General features: G+C 39.0%; 2 protein-coding genes across 5 annotated transcripts in view; one reads left to right on the forward strand and one right to left on the reverse strand.

The window, feature by feature from the left end:
* frem2b (FRAS1 related extracellular matrix 2b) overlaps positions 1-2,951 on the forward strand; it is a 58,179-nt gene extending 55,228 nt beyond the window's left edge. For all 3 annotated transcript variants that reach the window (XM_062419727.1, XM_062419726.1, XM_062419728.1), the window contains exons 20-24: positions 60-194; positions 465-591; positions 1,068-1,255; positions 1,351-1,497; positions 2,265-2,951. In XM_062419727.1, coding sequence (XP_062275711.1) covers positions 60-194; positions 465-591; positions 1,068-1,255; positions 1,351-1,497; positions 2,265-2,771 — 1,104 coding nt within the window. In that variant the 3' untranslated portion in view covers positions 2,772-2,951. The remainder of the gene's footprint in view (positions 1-59; positions 195-464; positions 592-1,067; positions 1,256-1,350; positions 1,498-2,264) is intronic.
* Positions 2,952-5,025: 2,074 nt separating this feature from the next.
* LOC133980887 (tripartite motif-containing protein 3-like) lies at positions 5,026-21,801 on the reverse strand. 2 transcript variants are annotated; one of them, XM_062419743.1, is made up of 13 exons: positions 21,666-21,801; positions 12,221-12,402; positions 11,212-11,452; positions 10,868-11,019; positions 10,573-10,753; positions 9,723-10,452; positions 9,308-9,411; positions 9,038-9,205; positions 8,776-8,944; positions 8,142-8,201; positions 7,810-7,880; positions 7,235-7,375; positions 5,026-7,133 (listed from the first exon to the last, which is right to left on the reverse strand). In XM_062419743.1, the coding sequence occupies exons 2-13, from the start codon at positions 12,364-12,366 to the stop codon at positions 6,981-6,983; spliced, it is 2,316 nt and encodes a 771-aa protein (XP_062275727.1). In that variant the 5' UTR covers positions 12,367-12,402; positions 21,666-21,801; the 3' UTR covers positions 5,026-6,980. The 2 variants fall into 2 exon arrangements, with proteins under 2 accessions (XP_062275727.1, XP_062275728.1); XM_062419744.1 differs by lacking the exon at positions 21,666-21,801 and adding an exon at positions 14,456-14,541.
* Positions 21,802-22,102: the final 301 nt, after the last annotated feature.

Below are 22,102 nucleotides of genomic sequence, written 5' to 3' on the forward strand. Positions count from 1 at the left end.
GTTTTTTTTTCTTCTGTTTTCTAAACCTAATTCTTACTGGACATAATTTTTCCTATCAGGTGCGTGACTACTCTGGTACGTACACAGTGAAGCTGATCGCCTGTACATCTCCTCCCAGCCTGGAGTACACCATCCCTCCTGTCTGCAATCCTAGAGAGCCTCTTACCTTTGACTTGGACATCCGATTTCAGCAGGTAATATCAACTCATTTAAAATAATACAAATAAGCTTCTTTTTTTTTTTTTCCCCTTTGGAGCAATTCAGTCAGCAAAACTAGGATAAGCAACCAAATATGGGCTAAAATAAGGGAAGAAATATAAAATGTATACAAAATATAATAACTTCAACACTTAGTGGTTGTGTTGACTGGTCTCAATAAAGATTGTTCACCTTGCGTCACCTTGTATTTTTAACCTTGCTTGAATTTGTCTGTTTGTGTTTGTATTTCCGTCATGTGTTTCCAGGTTAGCGACCCTGTGGCTGCTGAGTTCAGCCTGAACACACAAATGATTTTACTTGCTAAAAGGACACTCTGGCTCTCAGATGGCTCCATGGGCTTTGGACAAGAGAGTGACACTGCCTTCTCACAGGGTAAAGCAGTAACATGCAGTTATAAAATGCCAAACGCTCTTGGATGTTTGTGGATTTGAAATAACACAAATCAAGGTTGGCTGTAAATGTGCTATATATAGCAGACATGTTCCCCCATTATTTTGTGACTCTCCATGATAACAATAAAATATAAAATAGGCCTCCATGAAGTGTCATTTTGACCGCATTCATGTCTTATCCCAAAAACAAGCTACTAATGAGAGCCTAAATTCTTGAAAGTCTTAGAAAAATCCTTGAAATTGTTGTCAAAGTGAATTTAGAAAGGTTTTTTGTGAAGACTGACAAAACAGATTTAGCTGAGGTTGTTGTTGTAGTCTAAGCTAAATAAGTTATTTGAGAGAACTACATTAGTGGATATCAGTGGAGTTCCTCGGTACGACTTCCAACTAAACCATGAAGTTAATACACATGCAATGTGTTTTGCCATGATGAAAACTGTATTTCTCTTCCTTTAGGGGATTTAATCTACGGCCGAGTGATGGTGGATCCAGTGCAGAATTTGGGCGACTCTTTTATTTGTAATATAGAGAAAGTCTTCCTCTGTACTGGAGCTGATGGATACGTCCCAAAATACAACCCCAGCAACTTTGAATTTGGCTGTCTGGCTGATGCTCCATCTCTACTCTACAGATTCAAAATAATTGTAAGTGTAACAACAATATATTTCTCATCATGTCACATATGATTTATGTCTATCAAAACCTAAATATTCCTTTCTATTTGATCTATCCACACAAGGACAAGGCCCAGCCTGAAACCCAAGCTAAGTCATTTGGAAATGTAGCTTTCAACGCCTTCCTGGCAGTGGACGACCCCAGCGCTTTAGCTCTAGTGAGACAACCTGGGTCAGATGGTTTCAGAATGGATTCGTCAGCTCTCTTCCAGGTCAGTTTTTAGGCTTGGTACAAGAAACACCTTCAATACAAACTTTCAAATGCTACACATTCTCATATGTCAACAATCTGGGTTATTTTCTAGTTATTTTGTGCTGGAATTTACATTTTTTCCTACTGAGTTAAGAGCAAGTGGAAACGCAGGATAAAAACACACTGTACTGTACATGATTTTTTTCTTTTGATATTTTACTTTAACTTCTTAACAAGCTGAGAAAAAATCTATGACATGACACTTTCTGCATCCTTGCACATGGAAGTCTTATTGAGAGCTAACAATCTTGTCACTGTGGCCGCTGTCCTTTATATGGCCTCCGATGACAGGATCATATATATATACTGCATGACTCAGACTACTGATTGCTTCTTCTGGTCAGTGAGTCTGACTTTTCTTGCCCTGCTAAAATGTCAGTATGAGGATGTCTACAAGCCTAATGAGTATTTTCCAACAGCAGAAAACTATTCATATTTCAAAATACATATAAATGCACTGGAGTTATACATTTGAGGTTACCTGATATTGTTTATATTTCAGCAATTTTACAGGAATGCAGAAAAATAACAATCATTAAAATGGGTCCAAGAAGGGAATTCACATTGATAGTGTTTTTTATTTCTAACAGTGTTTTAGGGTGGATTTCTTCTTTTATTGCTGAACTCTTATTGTTCAACAAAGGAAATTGGTGCTCTACAAAAAGCTGCACCATAAAAATGAGCTACAGGTATCATTTTGAAAACAATAACTGTTGCTCTTTCCAGGTGTCAACAGGGAAAGAGTGGTACATTCACACTATCTACACAGTCCGCTCTCGGGACAACGCTAACCGGGGCATAGGGAAGCGAAGCCTGGAGTACCATTCATTAAGCCAGCAAACAAATGTGCAACTTAAGGGTCAAAATCGCTCCAGAAGATCTACCAATGATGTGCCAGACATCATAGAGGATATTGGCGTGAGCAACAATCGTGGCACCAACATCTTGCACATCGCGCTGGATCAGAGCAGCCAGCGGAGGACCAGCCCAGAGAGGGAGATCTTCACCAAAGGGATCATTCCCCATGAGCTCAACCAGAAGGACGACAGTGACGACAGACTAGTGTTGATCATTGGTATCTTTGTCGGGCTGCTGCTCACGGTGCTCATCATCATTGTGGTGGTGTTGCTGGTTCGGTCCAAGCGGGAGAAAAAGGATGTACCCACGAGCTCCAGCAGCACAGAGCCTATGATGATACAAGGCCTCAGTAACAGTGACAGCTCAGAGGTCTAACAAACAGACTGATGATTGAGATTTTTAGTTAACATTTTTATTTTGCAAGTGCCTCACATTTAGATAAAAATTGAAGATTGTGTGTGAAGCGACACAAACTACAAGAGCTTTGATTCCATTCAGAAATCTACCTGAAATACTGCATCACTTCCATGGCCAGGGAGACATCTGGACACTAAGTAGGACACTGACTGTGTTAGTAGCTGTTTAAAGGCACTTGTTGTGTTATCAGCACTCACTTATTGATTTGCTTTTGATGCCACTTAATCCAAAAAAGGTGTGATTTTGTTTCCAAAGGTGCTACAGGAAATGCCTCTTAACTTGAATGGTATCTGGTGTTTTACTGAGAAAGTCAAGAGAAGCTGGATATTTTACATACTGTAGTAGTTGTCAATAACAGGCTTTGTTTGTTTGATTTGCTGCATTACGACACTGTCCATAGTTTGCTCACACTGGCAAACCTGTCTGTTCTGATAGAGAATGATTTGTCCTTAGATTCAGTCTGTGCCTAAGAAATTACAGGATTTTGAGGTTTTATAATGTATGTTATGATTGTCCTGTGTGATCAATAAGACATCCACTGAAATGAAAATAATATTTTACTCATTGTTTTCTTGTGCTTATGTTTTTGCATGCATTCATTTTTGTATTTTAAGATTGTTTGTAAAATAAAAAAAAATTTGAATGGAATCACGACAAGTGCACCTAATCTACTGTATTTCCACCAGTTTGACTATGTATTTTACAGTATATTCCTTGAGAAACAGTATTTATCAGTACAGTAGGTCATTGTTATTGTCAAATGCCCCCTAATATTTGTTTTTTTAATGATTTCAAGAACTTAATATTGACGTATGGCACTGAATCAAAAATAAAAAGTAACACTGTTACAGTCTGTAGTATTGAAGCCACTTTCAAGACAGCTGGTCTGCAATGTACAGTGTAGTATAATAATGGTTACAGCTCCAATATTTCCACAATCTTTTCCACTATTGACAGAACTGTTACACTGGATTTCTAAATGTTGACTACTGTAGCTTAGTAGAAATAGTTGGGACTCACAACAGGGCTACTGTATGTGCTGACTGTACTGTTTAATTTTATAAGACCCTGTTATATCTACCAATATGTTTATCAGATTTCATTTAAAGGGAATGAAATGGTTTACCCAAACTTGTCGTCTTTATCTCCAGAGCTATTCTACTTGATTCATTAGCTTTAAGTGCATTTATTTATTTGTCAATACTTGTTATTTAGTGTCGACACAAATCACGTCATTTAATCTCCCTTTCTAAATTTTGATTTGAGCCTATATGTAACATTTGTTTACTTTAATATATGTTACACCTACACTGTTTATGTATCATGTTTTCATTAAAACAATGTGCATAAGATGAAACACCATCCAAGCTTTTCATATGAGTTTTTTTTTGTGGTTTTTGTTTTCTCAAATCAAGGCAGCGGACTGCTATAACATCTGATTACCTCATACTACTGTATATCAGTAACACTAACTTAATAGTCACTACTTACTGTCATCGATGTTAGGTTTATTTGCAATTCTGTATTGAGGGGAAAAAAATCTATGCAACCTGTGATACAATACCTTCATAAAATGTTTACCCCAAGTATGATTGTTTTTTTTGTGTGCACAATTTGCTTGCTAATCTTGGTTTGGCACTGCATCACTGTACTGTGGTTATTTTACTCCACTCTAATGCTTTGAGTGCATTCTGAGCTTTTTTATGCACATGTATGTATGTATATACATATGTATTACCTATAAATATACCATTTGGATGTTTTGGGAATGGTTATTGTTCAAAAATGCATACTGTATGTGCTGTAATTATTTGTAACATAGACCAGAAGCACAGCGTGGTCTGCAAATAAATAATTTTTCAAGAAAATATTACGAAATTTTATGGGTTTTTTTGTTTTACAAAAATAGTTTGACTAATGATCCTCAAAATAATAATAATTGTAATACAAAATGCAAATACTACCATTAAAAAATCATAAATATACCTGTTGCTCCAAATGAGCATCAGTCCAAGAGAGAACCATCAAGATGTGTACACTTGCAGTACTCCACATTAAATTACTCAACTCATCATCTCTTCATTACCACCATTCAGTGATTAAGCTTGATGCGATAAATCTGCAAGGAAAACAGATCCAGTTCCCTTCAGTGTAAATCAAGCATAATGAGTAATCACATACTGTGAAACAACTCAGTAAACCATGTGCTTTTATTACCAGTGCATATTCATAGAGAAAACCAAATGTTTGAATTTTTGTGAGACAAACAGCGTAGGGTAAAATTGCTTCGGACACATCTCTAAAAGGTGAGCCCTGTCTGGGCACCTTGTTTGGCAACAAGTCAAACAGCAGATCAAGTGCATGAAAAACAGCAGCTTCCTGGTTGATTGAACTGGTGAAATCAGGTCATATCTTTTATCCCAGACAATCTCCAAACTAGGGAAGGCTAATATTGATGTTTTGTTGTTTAGTACAATGCTGATGTCAGACCAGGAAGCTGCCTTCTCCCTACACCTGGTCTCTCTTCTGCTGTGGCACCAGTTTTTCTTATGACCTTACACCGAATGAACACCAGAGGGAGCAAGAGCAGCAACGGCTCTACTGGTACAGGAGTATTTTTCTGTGGTAGTCATGGCTTGATGCAGTGCAGGCAGAAACTCAGAAAGCTTACAACAGTATCGTAGGCAAGTGTATTCTAAAGCATGTGCTTGCTGGAAAATGTAATAAATTATCATTTAATACCTTAGCGACTGTTTCCTATGTGAAAGCCCAAAAAGAAACACATTAAAACAGAATTCATATTCCACCACATTAATTCCTATGATCTTGGATCAAAACTGCATTTGCACAAATTCACAATGTTCTCACAATGCTCCAAAAGTCTCTGTCAAAGAAAGAAGAAAAAAAGAAGCAATATTTGAAGTAGTCCTATTGATATGGTGATCTAATTTGGATGTATTTCCTGAGATATGTGTGTACTTTCTGTTTTATACCTGTCAGCACTTCAATGAAGCAAAGCTCTTTAATTGTAAAAGGCCAAACATGCATTGACTCCATATCTTAGCCTAACACTAATTCTGAACAGAAAGGCTTCAAAAACATAACTGTTGAGGGTATTTCACTAAAATCAGAGATGGGTTTGTAGCTTTGGAAAAGAGCTGCTCATGTGCACAATCACTGGTCATTATCCTCATGATGTTGGGGTGGATACTGAATTCTGTTTTAAGGTGAAACATCCCTTTAAGAAAACAGATGAAGTGTGAAAGAAAAAAAGCACATCAATTTAGAAAAATAATTTGTAAATGCTGAGCTAGTGTATAAAATAAAATAAATTAGCTTTTTTTTCAATAGTTTTTTTCCCTTTAAAACCACATATATAAACAAAAATGAGTATGTGCTGCTTACATTAGCAATAAATATGACACTTTTCTTCTTTTAAGCGTGTGCTGGGTAAGTTTCAAAAGCACACTTTTTAACAGCTGCCATACACGTTTGAAATCCTGGAATCTTTGACTGCTGCTCTCTGAATAGCCGAAAGGCTGAGTGTTTCAAAATCATAGCACATACGTACGGAGTGATCTAATATACACAATATACATTTATGTATATACAGTACATACAGCAAATCAATGCACAGATGGTGGTGACATTTTTATGTAGTTAATAAGAAATTTTACATTTAATTGCTGGAGAAGTGTAGCGCTGTTCATTTCACTGTAAGCATTAACTAGTTAATGAGAAAAGCAACCAATGGGTACACTGTGTTGTTGCCTAGGCATCAAGATAAAATAAAACTTCATGCAGTCGGACAAGTTATGGCTCATTAAATACTTCAATCTACCTACTACCCTGTCCAGTCTCACAGATGTAGTTTAATAATACCATCAATAGTGTACTATTGTGTAACTCACAAAAATGCTTTTGCACGTTCTGTCCGTAGTTTTAAGTCCATTACTTGTCCCAAGGACGCTACATCACTCAACTTTAAAAACATCCTTCAATACACATCATAGGAAGGGTAAACTCAGGTTCAGACACTTTAATTATATCTGGGAAATCAGCTGATGTGCACATCAAAAGGCTGTATTGGAAATGTCATTGCACCCTGTGGAATACATTGGTTGTGTCGTTGTCAGTGCTTGCAGTGGTAAAGATGGCGTTGCAGCTTTACTGCAGGTAGCGGTAGACCTTGAAACAGTGGTTCCCAGAGTCTGCCACTGCCACATGACCATCAGAAGTGAGGGCCAGGCCCTGGGGGCCATAAAGGGGGTCCGCTGATGTATTGATGTAGGACAGGAAGGACCCTGAGCTGTCGAACACCTGGTTGGTAAAACAGCACAGTGAGACAAGTTGTATAAGTGAACAATATACAAACAACTGTGTTTTCTGCTTTTAATGGGATGTAGTTTTCTCGGGCTAACCTGGATCCGACTGTTACCCCAATCAGCAACAATGATATTTCCATTGGCATCCACAGCCACGCCTGTTGGAGCATTGAACTGTCCATTCCCCTCCCCATGGGAGCCAAATTTAAACAGGAACTCCCCATCTGCATTGTACACCTGCATAAACAGGAGAACAGTTAGGAGAATGAAATTCTGATTTGACAATACATACAAGTAAATGGGAAAAATGGGAAACAAAAATACTATCAAAACGTTGTTAAACAACATAGTCAGATAGGCACAGTGGGTTCATACCCAAATCACTTAATTTTGATGTGTGGACTTGTTCAAAACATAATCCACTAATGACCAGTCTCAGTGCCAACCTACTGTAAATGAACTAAGCAAACAAGTATGTGAAGGCATCTGCTGTAGCTTCATCATCTATATTAATTGAAATTTAGATGTTATAGATATGCATTTATTCACAATACTTACAATGAATGTTGTCAAATCAGATTGTTAAAATTATAGAAAGCTATTTGCTATTCTACTATACATACTGGTATACCTACTATATACACACTACACATAGTAGCACCAAGCCATACCTTGACTGAATGATTATGGAAGTCTGTTACCACAATTTCATTTTTGTTATTTACAGCCACAAAGTGAGGACCTGGATGTAGCAGAAGGGACAGAGAGGGAAAGAGAGGAAAGATGAGTCATCCACTGCTTTACAACATACAAGAGGAAGTTCCATACTATTTTTGGACTTTGAAAACAAGACACACAAGACACACAAGTGGTCACAAAGAGACTCAGAGAGTTGAAGTGAGAGAGTACTTGACAGAGACGTGACAGAGCTTATGTTCCAACATGTAAAAAGAACAGACATTTATTTGTTTTAGTTCACACTCACAGTGAATCCATTACTTACTGAAAACAGGGCCAGATTTACTAAGCTTTTGTTCCAGTGCAATGTTTGCACCACTTTTTTCTAAAAGAAAAGAAATGGTCCATGTGAGAAATGAAATTGAAAGAACAGGTGAGTTTCAACTGAAATACTGTATGCGATAAGCTGTCTGTGCAACAAACGAAACCATATCAATGAGGGAATCCAGTAATGCAGGCAAATGGTATTAATTATTACTGGATACAAATATCACTTCTTTTGCATGTATTGGTGCACATTTTGAATTTTATTTCTGTCTTTTATTACGTGAAAAGCAGGTCTGTGTTCACAGCATTAGTCCTTAGATGCAAAATTAAAGAAACATTATTTGTACATTGATGTCTACAATATAACAATCTTCTAACAATCTGCATGCACCGTTTGGTTAGACTTTAAAATAAAAGGTGTATAGAAACAGGCTGGTCACTAAATAAATGAGATTTGTACAAGTGAACATTCCTGCAAAGTATGAAACATAAATAAAGTCTGTAAATCTGGCCCAACCACATGCCCTGACATATGAAGCATTGTTCGTTGTGCATCTCAGTCTGTTCCTGTGAGAGACATTATAAATAAAAAATAATCACGTACTTGGGATGAGAATCACATTGTAGGCTACCTGCAAAGTGTCTGTCTGACGTTCCTCTGGCCCCAAACTTTGTCACCAGCTTCCCATTAGATTGGAAGATGAAGACACAACAGGCCTTGTTATCAACAGTGATGATGTGTCCATTCTTATCCACAGCAACACCTTTGGGTCCCATCAGTCGTCCAGCACCGATTTTGCTCTGTGACAGCCAGAAGGAGAGTTTGATCAGTGAGTGGCACATTTTAAATTTGTGCAGGAAAACTATATATTTTTTCCAGCTCAGACCATTTACCTTGAACTTTCCATCCGAGGAGAAGATGCTAATCCATCTATTGTCATAGTCTGCCACAATGATGTCACCGTTCATGTCCACTGTGACCCCTGTGGGGCGCTGCAGCTGCCCTGGTGAACGACCTCTAACCCCAAACCTCATCTTGAACTGGCCATCATTTGTAAACACCTAAAAAGAAGAAAAAAAAACATATTAGTCCAAAACCTAAACATATACACATATATTTTTTTTTAACATTGTTATTGCAGCTCAAGAGAGTGATAGACTGACCTGTATACACTGGTTGTTACTGTCTGCCACCACAATGCGGCCATTACTGGAGGTTGAAATGCCTTGTAGGTTTGTGAATTCTCCTTTATCTCGCCCTCTTGTTCCTGTCATATCAACAATACATCAGGCTAGTTAAGAGCTATACATGTATAAAAATAACTTACAGATCAGTTCTTCTACTCTGCTTGAAATATTGAACATTTCTGCTTTTTACTTTTTGTGTTTTGACAGTTTGAACAGAGGAAAGAGAGAAAAACATTTTGTGCCATAAAGTAGGTCTAAAATTGAATACTCTGCGTTATTAAGTACTCAGACTATTCAGAGACATGAGTGCATGTGTTCTCTAGTGAAACATCTTACACCACAAGCGGCAGTGACCATGAGTTACAGCAGGACTAGACAGTTATTCACCCACCCACTCTGTAGATCAGCTCATCCTCTATTGGGTTCTCCTTTTTCTTGGTAGTGCTGTACATACTGGAGGGCCTCCGTACAGCCTTCTGTCGAACATGACCTCCTCCTCCACTCGGGGACTTCACTCTTCTCTTCACATCGTCTGGTGACTGCAGGACATCTGAGGGTTTGACAGCACGCAAGCGGAACGGACTCCCCCTCACAGGCTGTTCATATAGCAGCAAAGAGAAGCTGAATTCTCCCTCTGAGCGAATGGTATATCCAACCTCATAGGTGCCGTTCTTGTTGTCCGCCACCTCAGCCTCAGTGCACGCTCCATCTGCAGAGATAATCTCTGCCCTCAGAGCAGCATTACCAGTCTTCACCAGTTCTCCTTCCTTATCTTTAGTAGTGACTGTGACAGTGGTGTGCTGGCCAACCAGTGTATGTCTCAGGCCTTCACCAGTGGCTACGCTCGTGTGGCCCACAGCTCCTGTTGTGATCAGGACTCCCAGGTTTTGGATAGAGCGTCGTAGGCCATCCGTTTCTACCTGGCATTCCAGATGTCCATTCTCATGGGGATACTCAGGAAAGTGGTGACGGGCCAGGGCACTGACCCGCTCACCCATCTGTTTCTGGACCAACAGGACCTCAGTGGCGCTGCCATGGTTCAAGGCCTGCTCTGTGAAGTTGCAGCTGCTTTGAATGTTCTCTTTACCTTGAAGCAGAGAGGTCAGCTGGGCTTGCAGCACCTAGAAAACACCCACAGATGAGAAGGCCTTTAGTCAGTGGAGTTTGTACTAAAATGTGGAACATTACGGTGCATTCCTAATCCCTGCTATTAAAAGAAATATATCACTGGGAACTCTGACCTTCTGCTTGGTGCTGCAGATGTTTTCCACCTCAGTAATAAGAGCATTCTTGCGTTGATGTAAGGCCTTCTCCAGCTCATCAAAAGTGTTACTGATCTCAGTTACTGCCCCATTTTTCCTCTCTGTAAGCTGCTTGGAGATCTCATTTACAAGCTCAATGGCAGCTGTCAGCTGAGGTAGTCTGCCACAGGAAGGAAAGATGAAGAATTAAACTTTCAAACTAACATCCTTTACTTGTAATACTTCCAAGATCTTCTAAATGCAATTATATCATTCATTATGGATTAAAGCCTACCTGTTGCGCACAGCATCCAGCTGATTTTTCAGGGCTGTCTTATGCTGTTCCAGCACATCCCTCAGAGGAACTGTCACATGCTCCCTATGTTCTCCCTCTGTACACTCCAGACACATGGCTGTTTCACATGACTCGCAGTAGAACTCCATCACCTGCAGATGGTGCAGTGGAGCGACAACTGAACATCTTATTTCTGTGGTTAAATTTGCTTATAAATTCAAAAACATATACGAAAATAATATGAAATTTGAAAATTAAGTTTTGTAGCAGTACACAGCTTGTGGGTGATTTCTCATAAATCTGTCCCACTATAAAAAACCCTCAGCCCTGCTGTTTTAACGTACCTTTCCCTCATGGTTGGGGCATGAGAGGGGCTGGCAAGCTGTGGCAGCACTGGCTGACTCAAGAACATTGCCGGCCTCAGGTCGGCTGCACTCTGGGTCCCGCTGTAAAACTTCCATTAGGTTTGTGATGAAGAAGTTGTTCTGCAGGGCAGCCACACCCTTCTCTGGCAAGATAGAAGTCTGTCTGCATACTGGGCATGACAGTGTCAGAGACTGAGGAGGGATATAATTCTGTAGGCATCTACAAAGAAACAAAATTCATCAGAGATAGGTTAGATAGGGGGTTGATGGATGCCATTTCACACATCTTCTATGGTCACTATGCTGTAAAATGTATATATTTATTTCATAATTGCTTAGAGCAAAAAAAAGATTCTGGCACTAACATTTTGTACTGGGTACAACAGACAGCACCAAAATATTTAAATTACTGTACTATCTGTCTCATGAGCGACCAAGCTGTGGAAAGCAGTGTTTGTCCTGTGACATTAAGAATGCAGTCTGCTTTATTGTGGCCAAGCTTTTGGTGTTTGGTGACTTTTACTATTAGTGTCTTGTATCACACAGAAATATTGGGCTACTACACATGATATAGTTCAATATTAAAAATATATAATATAATACAAAAATATATATATGTTATGTATAACATCCCTTTATTGCAACCCAGTTAAAGAACTTAGTAGAGACAGAAGGAATACGTGACAAATATAATGCACTAAAACATGTACTTTGGGATCTCACCTGTGTCTAAAAAAACATTGTATTAAAAGTATAATCATTTTAAATTCAAGTAAATCTTGGTCTGAAATAGCATTAAATTGTTAAAAGCTGTCTAATCTTTGAAGTTTGTATAAAAATGTTTTATGCTTTTTCATTTGTCTTCCATTGTTATACTGTTTACCTTTTATATTAATCTTATTAGTTCTTCAGTCGCCTGTGAAGCACTTGGAAGTGCACCTAAATGAAAGGTACTGTACAAATAAAGGTTAATTGATACAGAACTTACTTCTCACAGAAGGTGTGCAGGCAGGGCAGCACCTTGGGATTATGATAATGGTCAAGACAGATGCTGCAGACCAGGAACTGCTTGTCTATCTGCCTGACCACAGGGCTGGTGCTGCCGGTCTCACGCTTAGCCATAGTGACAGACATTCACAGGGGGCACAGGGGGCACAGGGGGCGCTTAACCTGCACGCACAGTGTGGGAGAAAAGGGAGGAAGGTCAAAAAAGGCTTGAGGAAGCATTCAAACAGGGTAAAGAGGGCGTTTTCGTTTACTCTCAGCATGAGCACGAGGAAGAAATGAGTCATAATGATGTTGGCATTATAAACCCTCATCCACTGTGAAGTCCTGTATCTGCTGGCATTCTATGTTTCTCCCTCCTTTATTAAAACTATTTCAGTAGGATGAGACTATTCTTTTTTCACAAACACCCACATAGCCAGAGGTTTTTGATTTTATAAGTTAAAATCCTAATCAAGCCAATGTTGTGGGAAAAAAATGAATACACGTGATTAACACCGCAGGGCCGAACTTTCAGCCGAGGCAACATTGCAGTGTAGGAGCCAACATGCCAGTGTTTAAAGGGGTGTTAGAATGTATAGAAATAGTCTGTAGACAAAAAAATGCTTAAATGCATCTTGTGTAATACCCAGAAATGTTTTATGATACAGAATGTCCTCTGCTTTAATATTTAATAGTAGTTGAATCCCAAAAGAGTGGATGCCGTCTGGCTGTCTGCTCAGATGCCAGAATTGCAGTAACATGAAATTGTATCACTGGGTCAAGCGCAGATTATCTCAGTGTGTGCCAATGACATTATGTACATCTGTCATTATTGTACATAAGCTCATGTAAAGGATTACATGAACTCCTAAAACACAAACATACTGCTTTGATGTGGTCACAGAACACTGCTCGAAAAAACAGCATCAATCTATATGTCATATAACATCAGGAACATTTCAGCCATTGATGTGCTTATGTGTCAAGCTTGTTTATAAAATTACAAGATAAATATTGTTTATGACAAGAAAAAGATATATCCAGTCAGATAAATATTGTTTAATTCAGCTGTAGAAAGTCTGACTACTAACTAATAGTAGTAACTATTAAGCCTTTTGTTCTTTTAGTTTTTGCCCCTAGATATCTTCTGTCTTTTAAGATACCTTTTGTCAGGAACCCGGGATATTGCAGAGTACACATCAGTAGCCATTATAGTTTTTACTTTGTTTCAGATACTGTTCTTTGCTTTCACCAACCATGTCTGCTCTGCACCATCGTCTAATAACCTTAAAACTGAACTGTATGTCTCCATCCATTTCAAACAGGTATCATTAAATAAATTACTCATATGAAAATTCAAGGAGTGATGTCTGACTGCCATTGGTGGCATGAAGGGCACTGGTACGTTGAATTAAAAATGAAAGCAAAGTCAAATAATTGTTTCAAACAAAATGAAAAATGAATCTAATAATAAATCCCAAACCCAGAAAACTGGAACATTATTGTCTCTAACTGCTCTCCAGTTACTGTGGATGTAATGTTGTTATGATATGGGCAAGGCTTTCTTCATGTATTGTTGTGGATGCTAGTTTACTTCATAAACACACTAAAAACACATGAGAAGTTTAAGTTGATTTAATACATAGCACTAATGCCACTGGAAGCTCTCCTGTACTGTAGTACACACTTGTCAGGAAAATAATATCTGAAATAGACTTCCTGAACAGATAATATAATAATAATAATCTATATATAAAAATAATCAGAAAATATATTTAAATGAAAAGGTGAGCTCTGCTTAATTTATATTCATAGCTTCCAACAGACCACAAAGGAAAGACATGCATGAATATAACATCACAGCAATCCTGACAGAAGTAAATATAACAACTTGAAATATATATTTTAACTATAAGTAACTTATGATGTGATATATTTCAGGGTTTCATGTACCTAAGAAATTATTTCATCAAAGTAAAGCTTGATGACACAGATAAGGATGATTACATGTAAAGAAAAGTAAAGCTTGATGACACAGATAAGGATGATTACATGTAAAGAAAACTATGTTGTTTTCCATTTAAGACTGCATAAGGGCAATTGAAATCCACAAGATTAATGTGCACTTAAAAAAGTGATTCACCCAACTGAAAAAACATCACTTTTAGTTTTAATGTTTCATAAATCCAGAGAAAACACACACAGATCTTTTCCTTAGAAAGCCATTTCAACTCACCCATCCCCTTTCCATGCGTCACAGCCCCATATCTGTATAATTCTTCAGCCTTGCCTCATCTGTCATCCACTGTTCCAACAACAGGGTTTATCATCTCTACATCTAGGCTGCATCAACACAAGTGCTCTCTCAGTCTGACCTATCATGGGGCTAACTATCAGGACAGCACATCACCCAGCGCCAAGAACTAAAGCTAACCGCTCTGTCTTTCAGCTCTGAGTAGCGCCTTGAAAATATATCTAGGCTATTTTTCTTTAAGACTAAGGAGAGGAAAGAGGAAGCTTAGAAATGCCACTCCCCAAATTCCTCTTAGTTCCTTCCCTTGACTCCCAGCTGGCCGAGTTCAGGCACCGCCACCTGTCTGTCTGTCTGTCTGTCTGTCTGTCTGTCTGTCTGTCTGTCTGTCTGTCTGTCTGTCTGTCTGTAGGGAGATAGGGGGGGGGGGGGGGGAATTCGCAGTGAGCTGGGTTGCCTGTCTCACATGAGCAAACCGGCCTTAGAAGCAGCTGTCCCTCTGCAACACAGAGCAGCGAGCTCTAACAATGGCATTCCATCTCTGCTCACAACTCACCACCCCACATCTATTGTCCTCTCCTTTCTCCCTTCTCTTTCTCTATCTCTCTCTCTCTATACCACATAAATGCACTCATAGCATCAGCAGCCCTGATCTCAGCCATAGACGTCTTGCAGATGGGGATTTTCTCAGGCACGAGAGCCCCATTGTTGGTCCTTGCCAAGTGATTATAAGGCCTACTGACTAAGGAGCTCTGCTGAGCCCTTTCGCTGTCTGCCCAGGCAGCCCGACCCTCTCTGCACCCCCCTCCCCTTGTTTCCCCTCAAAAGCCCTCCCTTCCTCAGGCTGTCTTCCCTTCACATGGACTCTGAATTACAGCAGCTGAACAGTGACATCAGGAGGAAGCTTGAGGAGCCAAAGCCATCAGGCTCCTCCCCTCTCGGCCGGCTGGCTGCTGTCTTTAGGGCTGCAACAGTTCCCCCCCGCCTTCTCCTCCCTTCCTTTCCTCCCTGCCTGCCCGTTCCCTTAGTAGCCCTTCTTGTCTCAGTTCCTCCCACTCACCTCACCACAGAAAGAGGATCTTTCTTTAAAAACAGTCTCTCCTTGACAGCAGTTCAGTTGCGCATGTACAAAGACAACATCAAGGAAATCATTGCAGATGGTTCAAAAAAACGCAACATTGCAAAACTTTGTTGAAAAGCTATAAAGGTGTCACTCATACCAAGATATATTAAAACCATTCTTAGACTGACAAATCTAAAAATAACAGAGGTAATCCATGAGTTGAAATATTAAAAATAGCCCTGACAGAAATATTAGACACTGACGCTGACAGAAGAGTACAGACTAGAGACCTAAATCTGCAGGATACTGTAATGTTTGAGGGAGCATGTGACTGGATATCCTCTCCAAGGCTTCATCACAGGAACTGCATGATCAGCACTTCATACAGATGAGGTCAATTATCCCACTCAGTATTGCAACTGTGTTTTTTTCTCTTTGTACTGTGTCTGTCACACTGGAACATGACGCCTGCAAAAAACCACAGAACTTCAATGCTGTTTGTAAATTCAGTTTCATTTTAAAGCATCTCTTGCCACTCTCACCCTACATTACAGTTAAGTGGCTTACTGTCCTCCCGCAGGGGCAAGCCCTGTCTGCCATCTGGATTACTGCGCCTCCCACACTCTGATGACACCATCATGCTCAGTTACCTCGAATCTGACTTAAAGCAAATGCCTCTCGTGCACGTAATCTTGACCGGTCACACTACACATATGCTATTAACACTAATGTAGCAGTGGCCGTTCTTGTTTGTGCATACAGATCACAAACAGGTATTATTACACGCTTGAGGTGAGTTTTTTATGTGCTAAACATTTCTCAACATTTCTCCTGAAGCCAAGGATTAGACAGGCCTAATGTGAACAGTTATTTCAGTGAGGTCACATTTAGAGAAAACATAACTCTGCTATACAAGGCCATGCCCTTTTCACCTCTCCAAAAAAGTGCTACTTGTTTTTGTACCTGTGAGTTGTGTACTTCTAGTAGAGAGCTGCCATACTTTCTGCAAATCAGCACTTTAAGGCCTCTCTTTCCTGCATATAACAGAAAATAATGACTCACCAGCTAGTCCAATACATTTCATTATTTCATATATGAAATGAATTTGCCTTGTGACTAATGGATGGAATTAATGATGTTATCTTTGGTGGGTGATGAAACACTCAACTTAGAATAACCCCCCGAAATTGTCAGACTGAATAAATTATTTATTCTTTCACCCACTGTTATTTTTATTATGTATGAGAGCTATTATATAAAATTTTTGTGGGACCCTGCACAATATAACCTTTTAAATAAAGTCTTTAGGGCTTAGGCTTTTTTTTTTTTTTTTACTTTTTACATTTGGTAGTTTCTGATAAAAAATATATTGATTGTATTCACTAACTGAGATAATGTTTCTAAATAAATCTTTCTATTAAGTTTTGTTTATTTAAGTGTATTTGTATTTTTCAATGCTTTGAGGAAAACATATTAAATTCAATTAACCCGTGTTGTATTGGGTAGGTGGCAGAAGTGTCAGTGTTGAATATCTTAAAAACTTGGCAAATAAAAACAAAATGATTAGCATGGCCAGTGGGGCTGAATATGGTATTACTAGAATTGCTATTGTGGTGTTAATAAGGACATTTTTAATATGCCAATACCTTGGAGTATGGAAAATGTGTGCATCACATCAAACATAATTATGTCCAAAGCAATCAACTGTTCCACTATTCATATGTCCTCATTGAATGTGTTGAAAAGAAAACCATTTTTAGTGATTCTTGCTAAGAATCATCAATTTGAACAACATGAATGTGTAACACAACTAACAGTGATCCACTGTAAGCTGATAAATTAAAAATTGTAAGTGGGAAACTGAACACAACATAATGTGTTAATATCATTCCCCAGCTATGACTATTCAGGGTTCCAGGATGTTTGCACTTCAAGAGCCATAAAAAGTATGTTCCCTTCCCTTCCTCTTCCCCTGTTAGAGTAAGAGGGAAGCACCATATTCTTCTAATTGCATTATATTAAATCTGCCTTTACTATGTGTTATACCTGTATTGAATTAGATGCGCCAATATTTGGAATTCCTTTGTTAGTCAGTTACTTCCCAATGATATCTGCAGTATGTCACCACAACAGGGACGAAGTAAAACTAAAAGACTTCAGACTAAATAACTTTCCAACAGTTTATTTCAGCCATCAGCTGTGTGCTGGACTGGTAAACATGGGCGAAAGTATCAGTGACCTGAAGTAGGAAGTATTGGCCCTTGATGATGTGCTGTTGAGATTGTGCCTAAATTAGCTCTAGTTTATGTTTCCTTCCACATCTGTTGTGTGCTTACACGTGTGTTGCCATTCAGTAATGGTTCCTATGTTTAAGGGAAGAGTGTAGCATGTTATTATTATTAAACACTGTTATAGAGATAAATAGAAGAAGGAGAAGAGAAAACATTCAAACTACTTTATGCATTACTGTGAATACTGCTGTAAAGATTTTTTTTTGAATTTCCTCTATTTTCTGTTTAATAAATCAATTCTGATAATAAATCAATAAACAAATTGGAAACTTGTGATTATTAAGACAAATTTGCAGCAACATCTAATGGAATCTAACTCAGACATGGCCCCATGACTGACTGATTGCATTGTCTCATTGCAGTCTCTCTTTGGATTGTTACTCCACTGCAATAACAATCCAAAGAGGCATTGCACTGTTTAGAGCATCAAGGCTGATGCAAACCAGAGAATGAGACATCCAGATAATCAAATCTCTAAAAGTACATTTTAGTGTTTTGGAGAATGCAAAAGGGCTGTTGTGGGGCCATTGAGGGGTGCCTCGCTCTATGCTGACTCATCAATCATTATTCACACAACACAGAAACCTCTGCTCCTCAAACTAACAAGCTCCCCTTACATTTCACTGCATCAAATGAAGGAATCTGTCTCAATGCATCAGTCTTTGTCAGACCGTGGACATGGGGATTCACATAATGAATGAAAAAGAATCTGCGGACATACTAGGTCATATAGAAAACTTTTTAGAACATTAAACTCAACATAAGATCTTTATTTTCTCTTTTTATTGTATGCTGTATTTTTATAGAACTAATTTCATCCATAACTAGGCTCAATGTGAGTATTTTTATTACAAACCTGCCTGACTTTCTGAGTAAAATCTGTACAATAAAAAGATTGACACACTTACAGAAATTGAGTCTCACTGTACAATGTAATTGTTACTGTGCTTCGGAGATTTGTGCTGTAGCTGTTTTTCATCCTCCTTTGTGTGCAGACATTAGATTGATAAGATCTGACAACTAATGAGAGAAGATAAGAGAAAGTGACCACATCATGTCAAGTACAGCAGTCAGCAGAGTTTTAATCAACACTGACACAAAAAGGCAGTCAGGAGTTATCTGTGTCTCTTCCTGTCAGCTCCCTATCACAAAGGCTGGCAGAAGACAATGCGCCATGCAGGCAGTGTGTCCGCAGGCATAACATGTACTGCAGATTTTATAAAAGGTCAATCAGTGCACGAGCACAGGCCCCTGCCTGCGACCCTTTTACACCAGCAACAAGAGCCACAGAGTAACTGGTGTCTCATAGGATGACTCAGTCACAAACTGCCTTGTACACGTTGTCCTCTGTAAATGTACTAGTAATGTTTTTCTTGATAATTTGGTTACCAGTGGTCACTATCAAGAATTATTGTTGTTGCAACTTGTGAACAAAAATGTAATCTCATTACAGCAGTATCTATAATGAACTGGATGTGATTTTGTCATGATGGTTTGATGGGCAACAAAAATGTTGAATTATTAAACTTAAATGTACTACTACTACTAAATGTACAGTATTAATATTAATGCCAAACAGTTTTCTACTTATGTCTTTATAAACCAAGTCTACTTTAATAGAGAAAAAAATATGTTGTGATCAGTCATCTTTAGTCTGTGGTTGATTTTTCTTCTTTTTTTTTCTTCCCTGTGTCATTTGGGTTTAGTTGATCTTTATATATTTACTTTGCTGAATAATAAAATCATCTTCATGGGGTTATGAGTCACTTATGGTGCCTTATGTGATGCCTTGATGGGGCAGCTGTGGCTCAGGAAGTAGAGTGGGTTCAATCAGAAGATCGGCTGTTTGATCACCAGCTTCTCCAGTCCACATGATGAAGTGCCCAAGTACTAAACCCCAAATTGCTCCAGATAGCTGTGCCATCATTGTATGAATGTGTGTGTGAATGGGTGAATGTGGCTTGTAGTGTAAGAAGCACGTTGAGTGGTCTAAAGACTATAAAGGCACTATATAAATGCAGTCCATTTATGTACATAACCTAAAGTAAAATGCCACCAACCCATGAAAGTGTTGACTTTAATGAAAATGGCTGTGCCTGAAGTGGTTCAAGAAAATCCATCTTAAAATGAGGCAATGTACTGAGTTTAATAATTGGATAAGAGCAATCTTTAGTGTAGACCTACAGTACATGCAGTATAATTACTTAGTATAATTACTTTACATTGCCCATCATTGTCCTTGTTCTGGTATATTAACCAGGAGTAAAGTAATGTAAGTCTAAATTAACTGTGGGGTGTTCTAAGACATTATTCTGTACTTTCTCACAGGTCAATGCTAATGTTATTACACTGCAACATGGTAAAAATAAGGTCCTATAATTCAACTCGGTTTTTATTTCCTAGCATGGGAAGTTTGGTTTTGACTTGACTACAAACAGGTAGGAGGAAGGTCAAAAGATCCAAACACATGTGCTGTATTAAATAAGTTTAATGAGACCAAATAAAATTAATTTAAAAGAGGAGCTAAACAAATTATTTCAACAGATATGTAAAACTCAAAAATATTTGGTGTGTACCATTTGATTTCCTCCCACAGGTTAATAAAATCTATTTAACAATCAGTGTATCTTTCCTTTGCAACAGAATTGATTTTGTCATCAAAAAGGGTCCAGCTTGATCTTCATTACTGTCATATGTCTGCCTTTGATCAAATTAGTATTCAAAGGTTGTATCTAGTCACTTGTAAGCTACACCCCCCTTCCCATCAGTCCACACTTTGTCATCAGTTCAAGCTTAACCAAGATGTATGGAAACATTAGAGTGTAATGGTACAGCCAACACAGCATCCTGTCTATACCACAGTTCTTTCACACAACCTGCTGGCCTTGTCTACCTAAACAACATGCAACATAATATTCAAGACTCCAAACCCATGTAGAAGATGATGCAATCATGTAGCACAGACTCACACATGTAACCCCAGCTAAGTATCTGCCCTCAGGCACAGCATCCAGGATGTCTGCAAACTTGCTGTGAACCATAGCAGGCAGGCAGCAGAGCATAACCAGCCAAACATTTCCATCAGCTTCCCTCATTAAACATGTGACTGCTAAGATAGTTTAACAGAGAGAGAGCCATGCTTCAGAACAAAAGACTAATCAATAAAAAAAACACTGAACCATCTGCTCTTAGTCCAGGCCAGAGGTGTGAAAATGATGCATTGGCTGTTGCTGTTGCTGCAGTACAATGCCACACAAGGAGTCACTGAGTGACATAGCAAACATCACGATGATTCACATGTGGCTCTTCCCGGCAGTATACCCCATACAAATTCAGATCAGAAAACCAATGAAAGATCTCTAATCCCCTAAACAAAAGAGCATGTATGCTTGATTACAGAGCCCAGCCCTCAGACTGCAGCAGAGACGCATGCCCACCTGCTACAGAGCTGGCAGCCAGGGCCGCCTAAAAGCTAAAATGGAGAAGTGTGTGGGCTGGTTGAGGAAGCAATACAGAATCAGAGCAGTAGAGTATTGTTTTAGTGCAACAGTTGCTCTTAAATGTCCATAAAATAAAATGCGTTTACCTTGTGTTTTTCATGGCAGATGAATAGAAACAATAAAAATACATCACAACAGAGATGACATCATGGTTAACTATACATCCCCTCTGTTATTTAGCAGTGCACAGATGCTGGATGGGACGTAGCAATCAATTATTCATCTGCTCTCATCCCAGTCATTGTATTACTGAGGATTCAAGATAATGGCACAAACGAGAGCAGAGAGCAGAAATACGATACCGAAAGGAATGAAGGGGCGAATAGCCAGATTGTACTCACATGAATTCCCAGCAGGAGGGAGTGGAGTGTCAGCATTGCAGGCCGTAGAGAAAGCTTCCCATTGTAAGTGTCCCAATCCTCTACAACAGAATCCACAGACTGGGCGACAGAAAGGAAAGGGCAGGGTCTGTCTGGGAGAAGAAGGGGACAGTAAGAGGAGAGTAAGGAAGAGGCGAAGGGAAAGGAGGAGATTAGAGGAGTGGCTTACATGCAGCATTGGCCAGACGGCTAATGGGAGGAGCTGAAGAACCCAATAGCACATGGAGGGGGCAGGGAATATGCAAAATAGACAAAATCTCAGGAACTGACTGAGGGATACAGTCTGTCTGGTGCAAAGGGGTTTGGCTTCCATAGAAACTGCCCAGTTCCCTTAAAAGGACAAAGGATGGAGTTTTATTACCGCTGGGGTTTGAATTATTAGGGTGTTAAGAATTATT

Source organism: Scomber scombrus, chromosome 5 (assembly GCF_963691925.1).
Source record: "Scomber scombrus chromosome 5, fScoSco1.1, whole genome shotgun sequence".
Taxonomy (NCBI): Eukaryota; Metazoa; Chordata; class Actinopteri; order Scombriformes; family Scombridae; genus Scomber; species Scomber scombrus.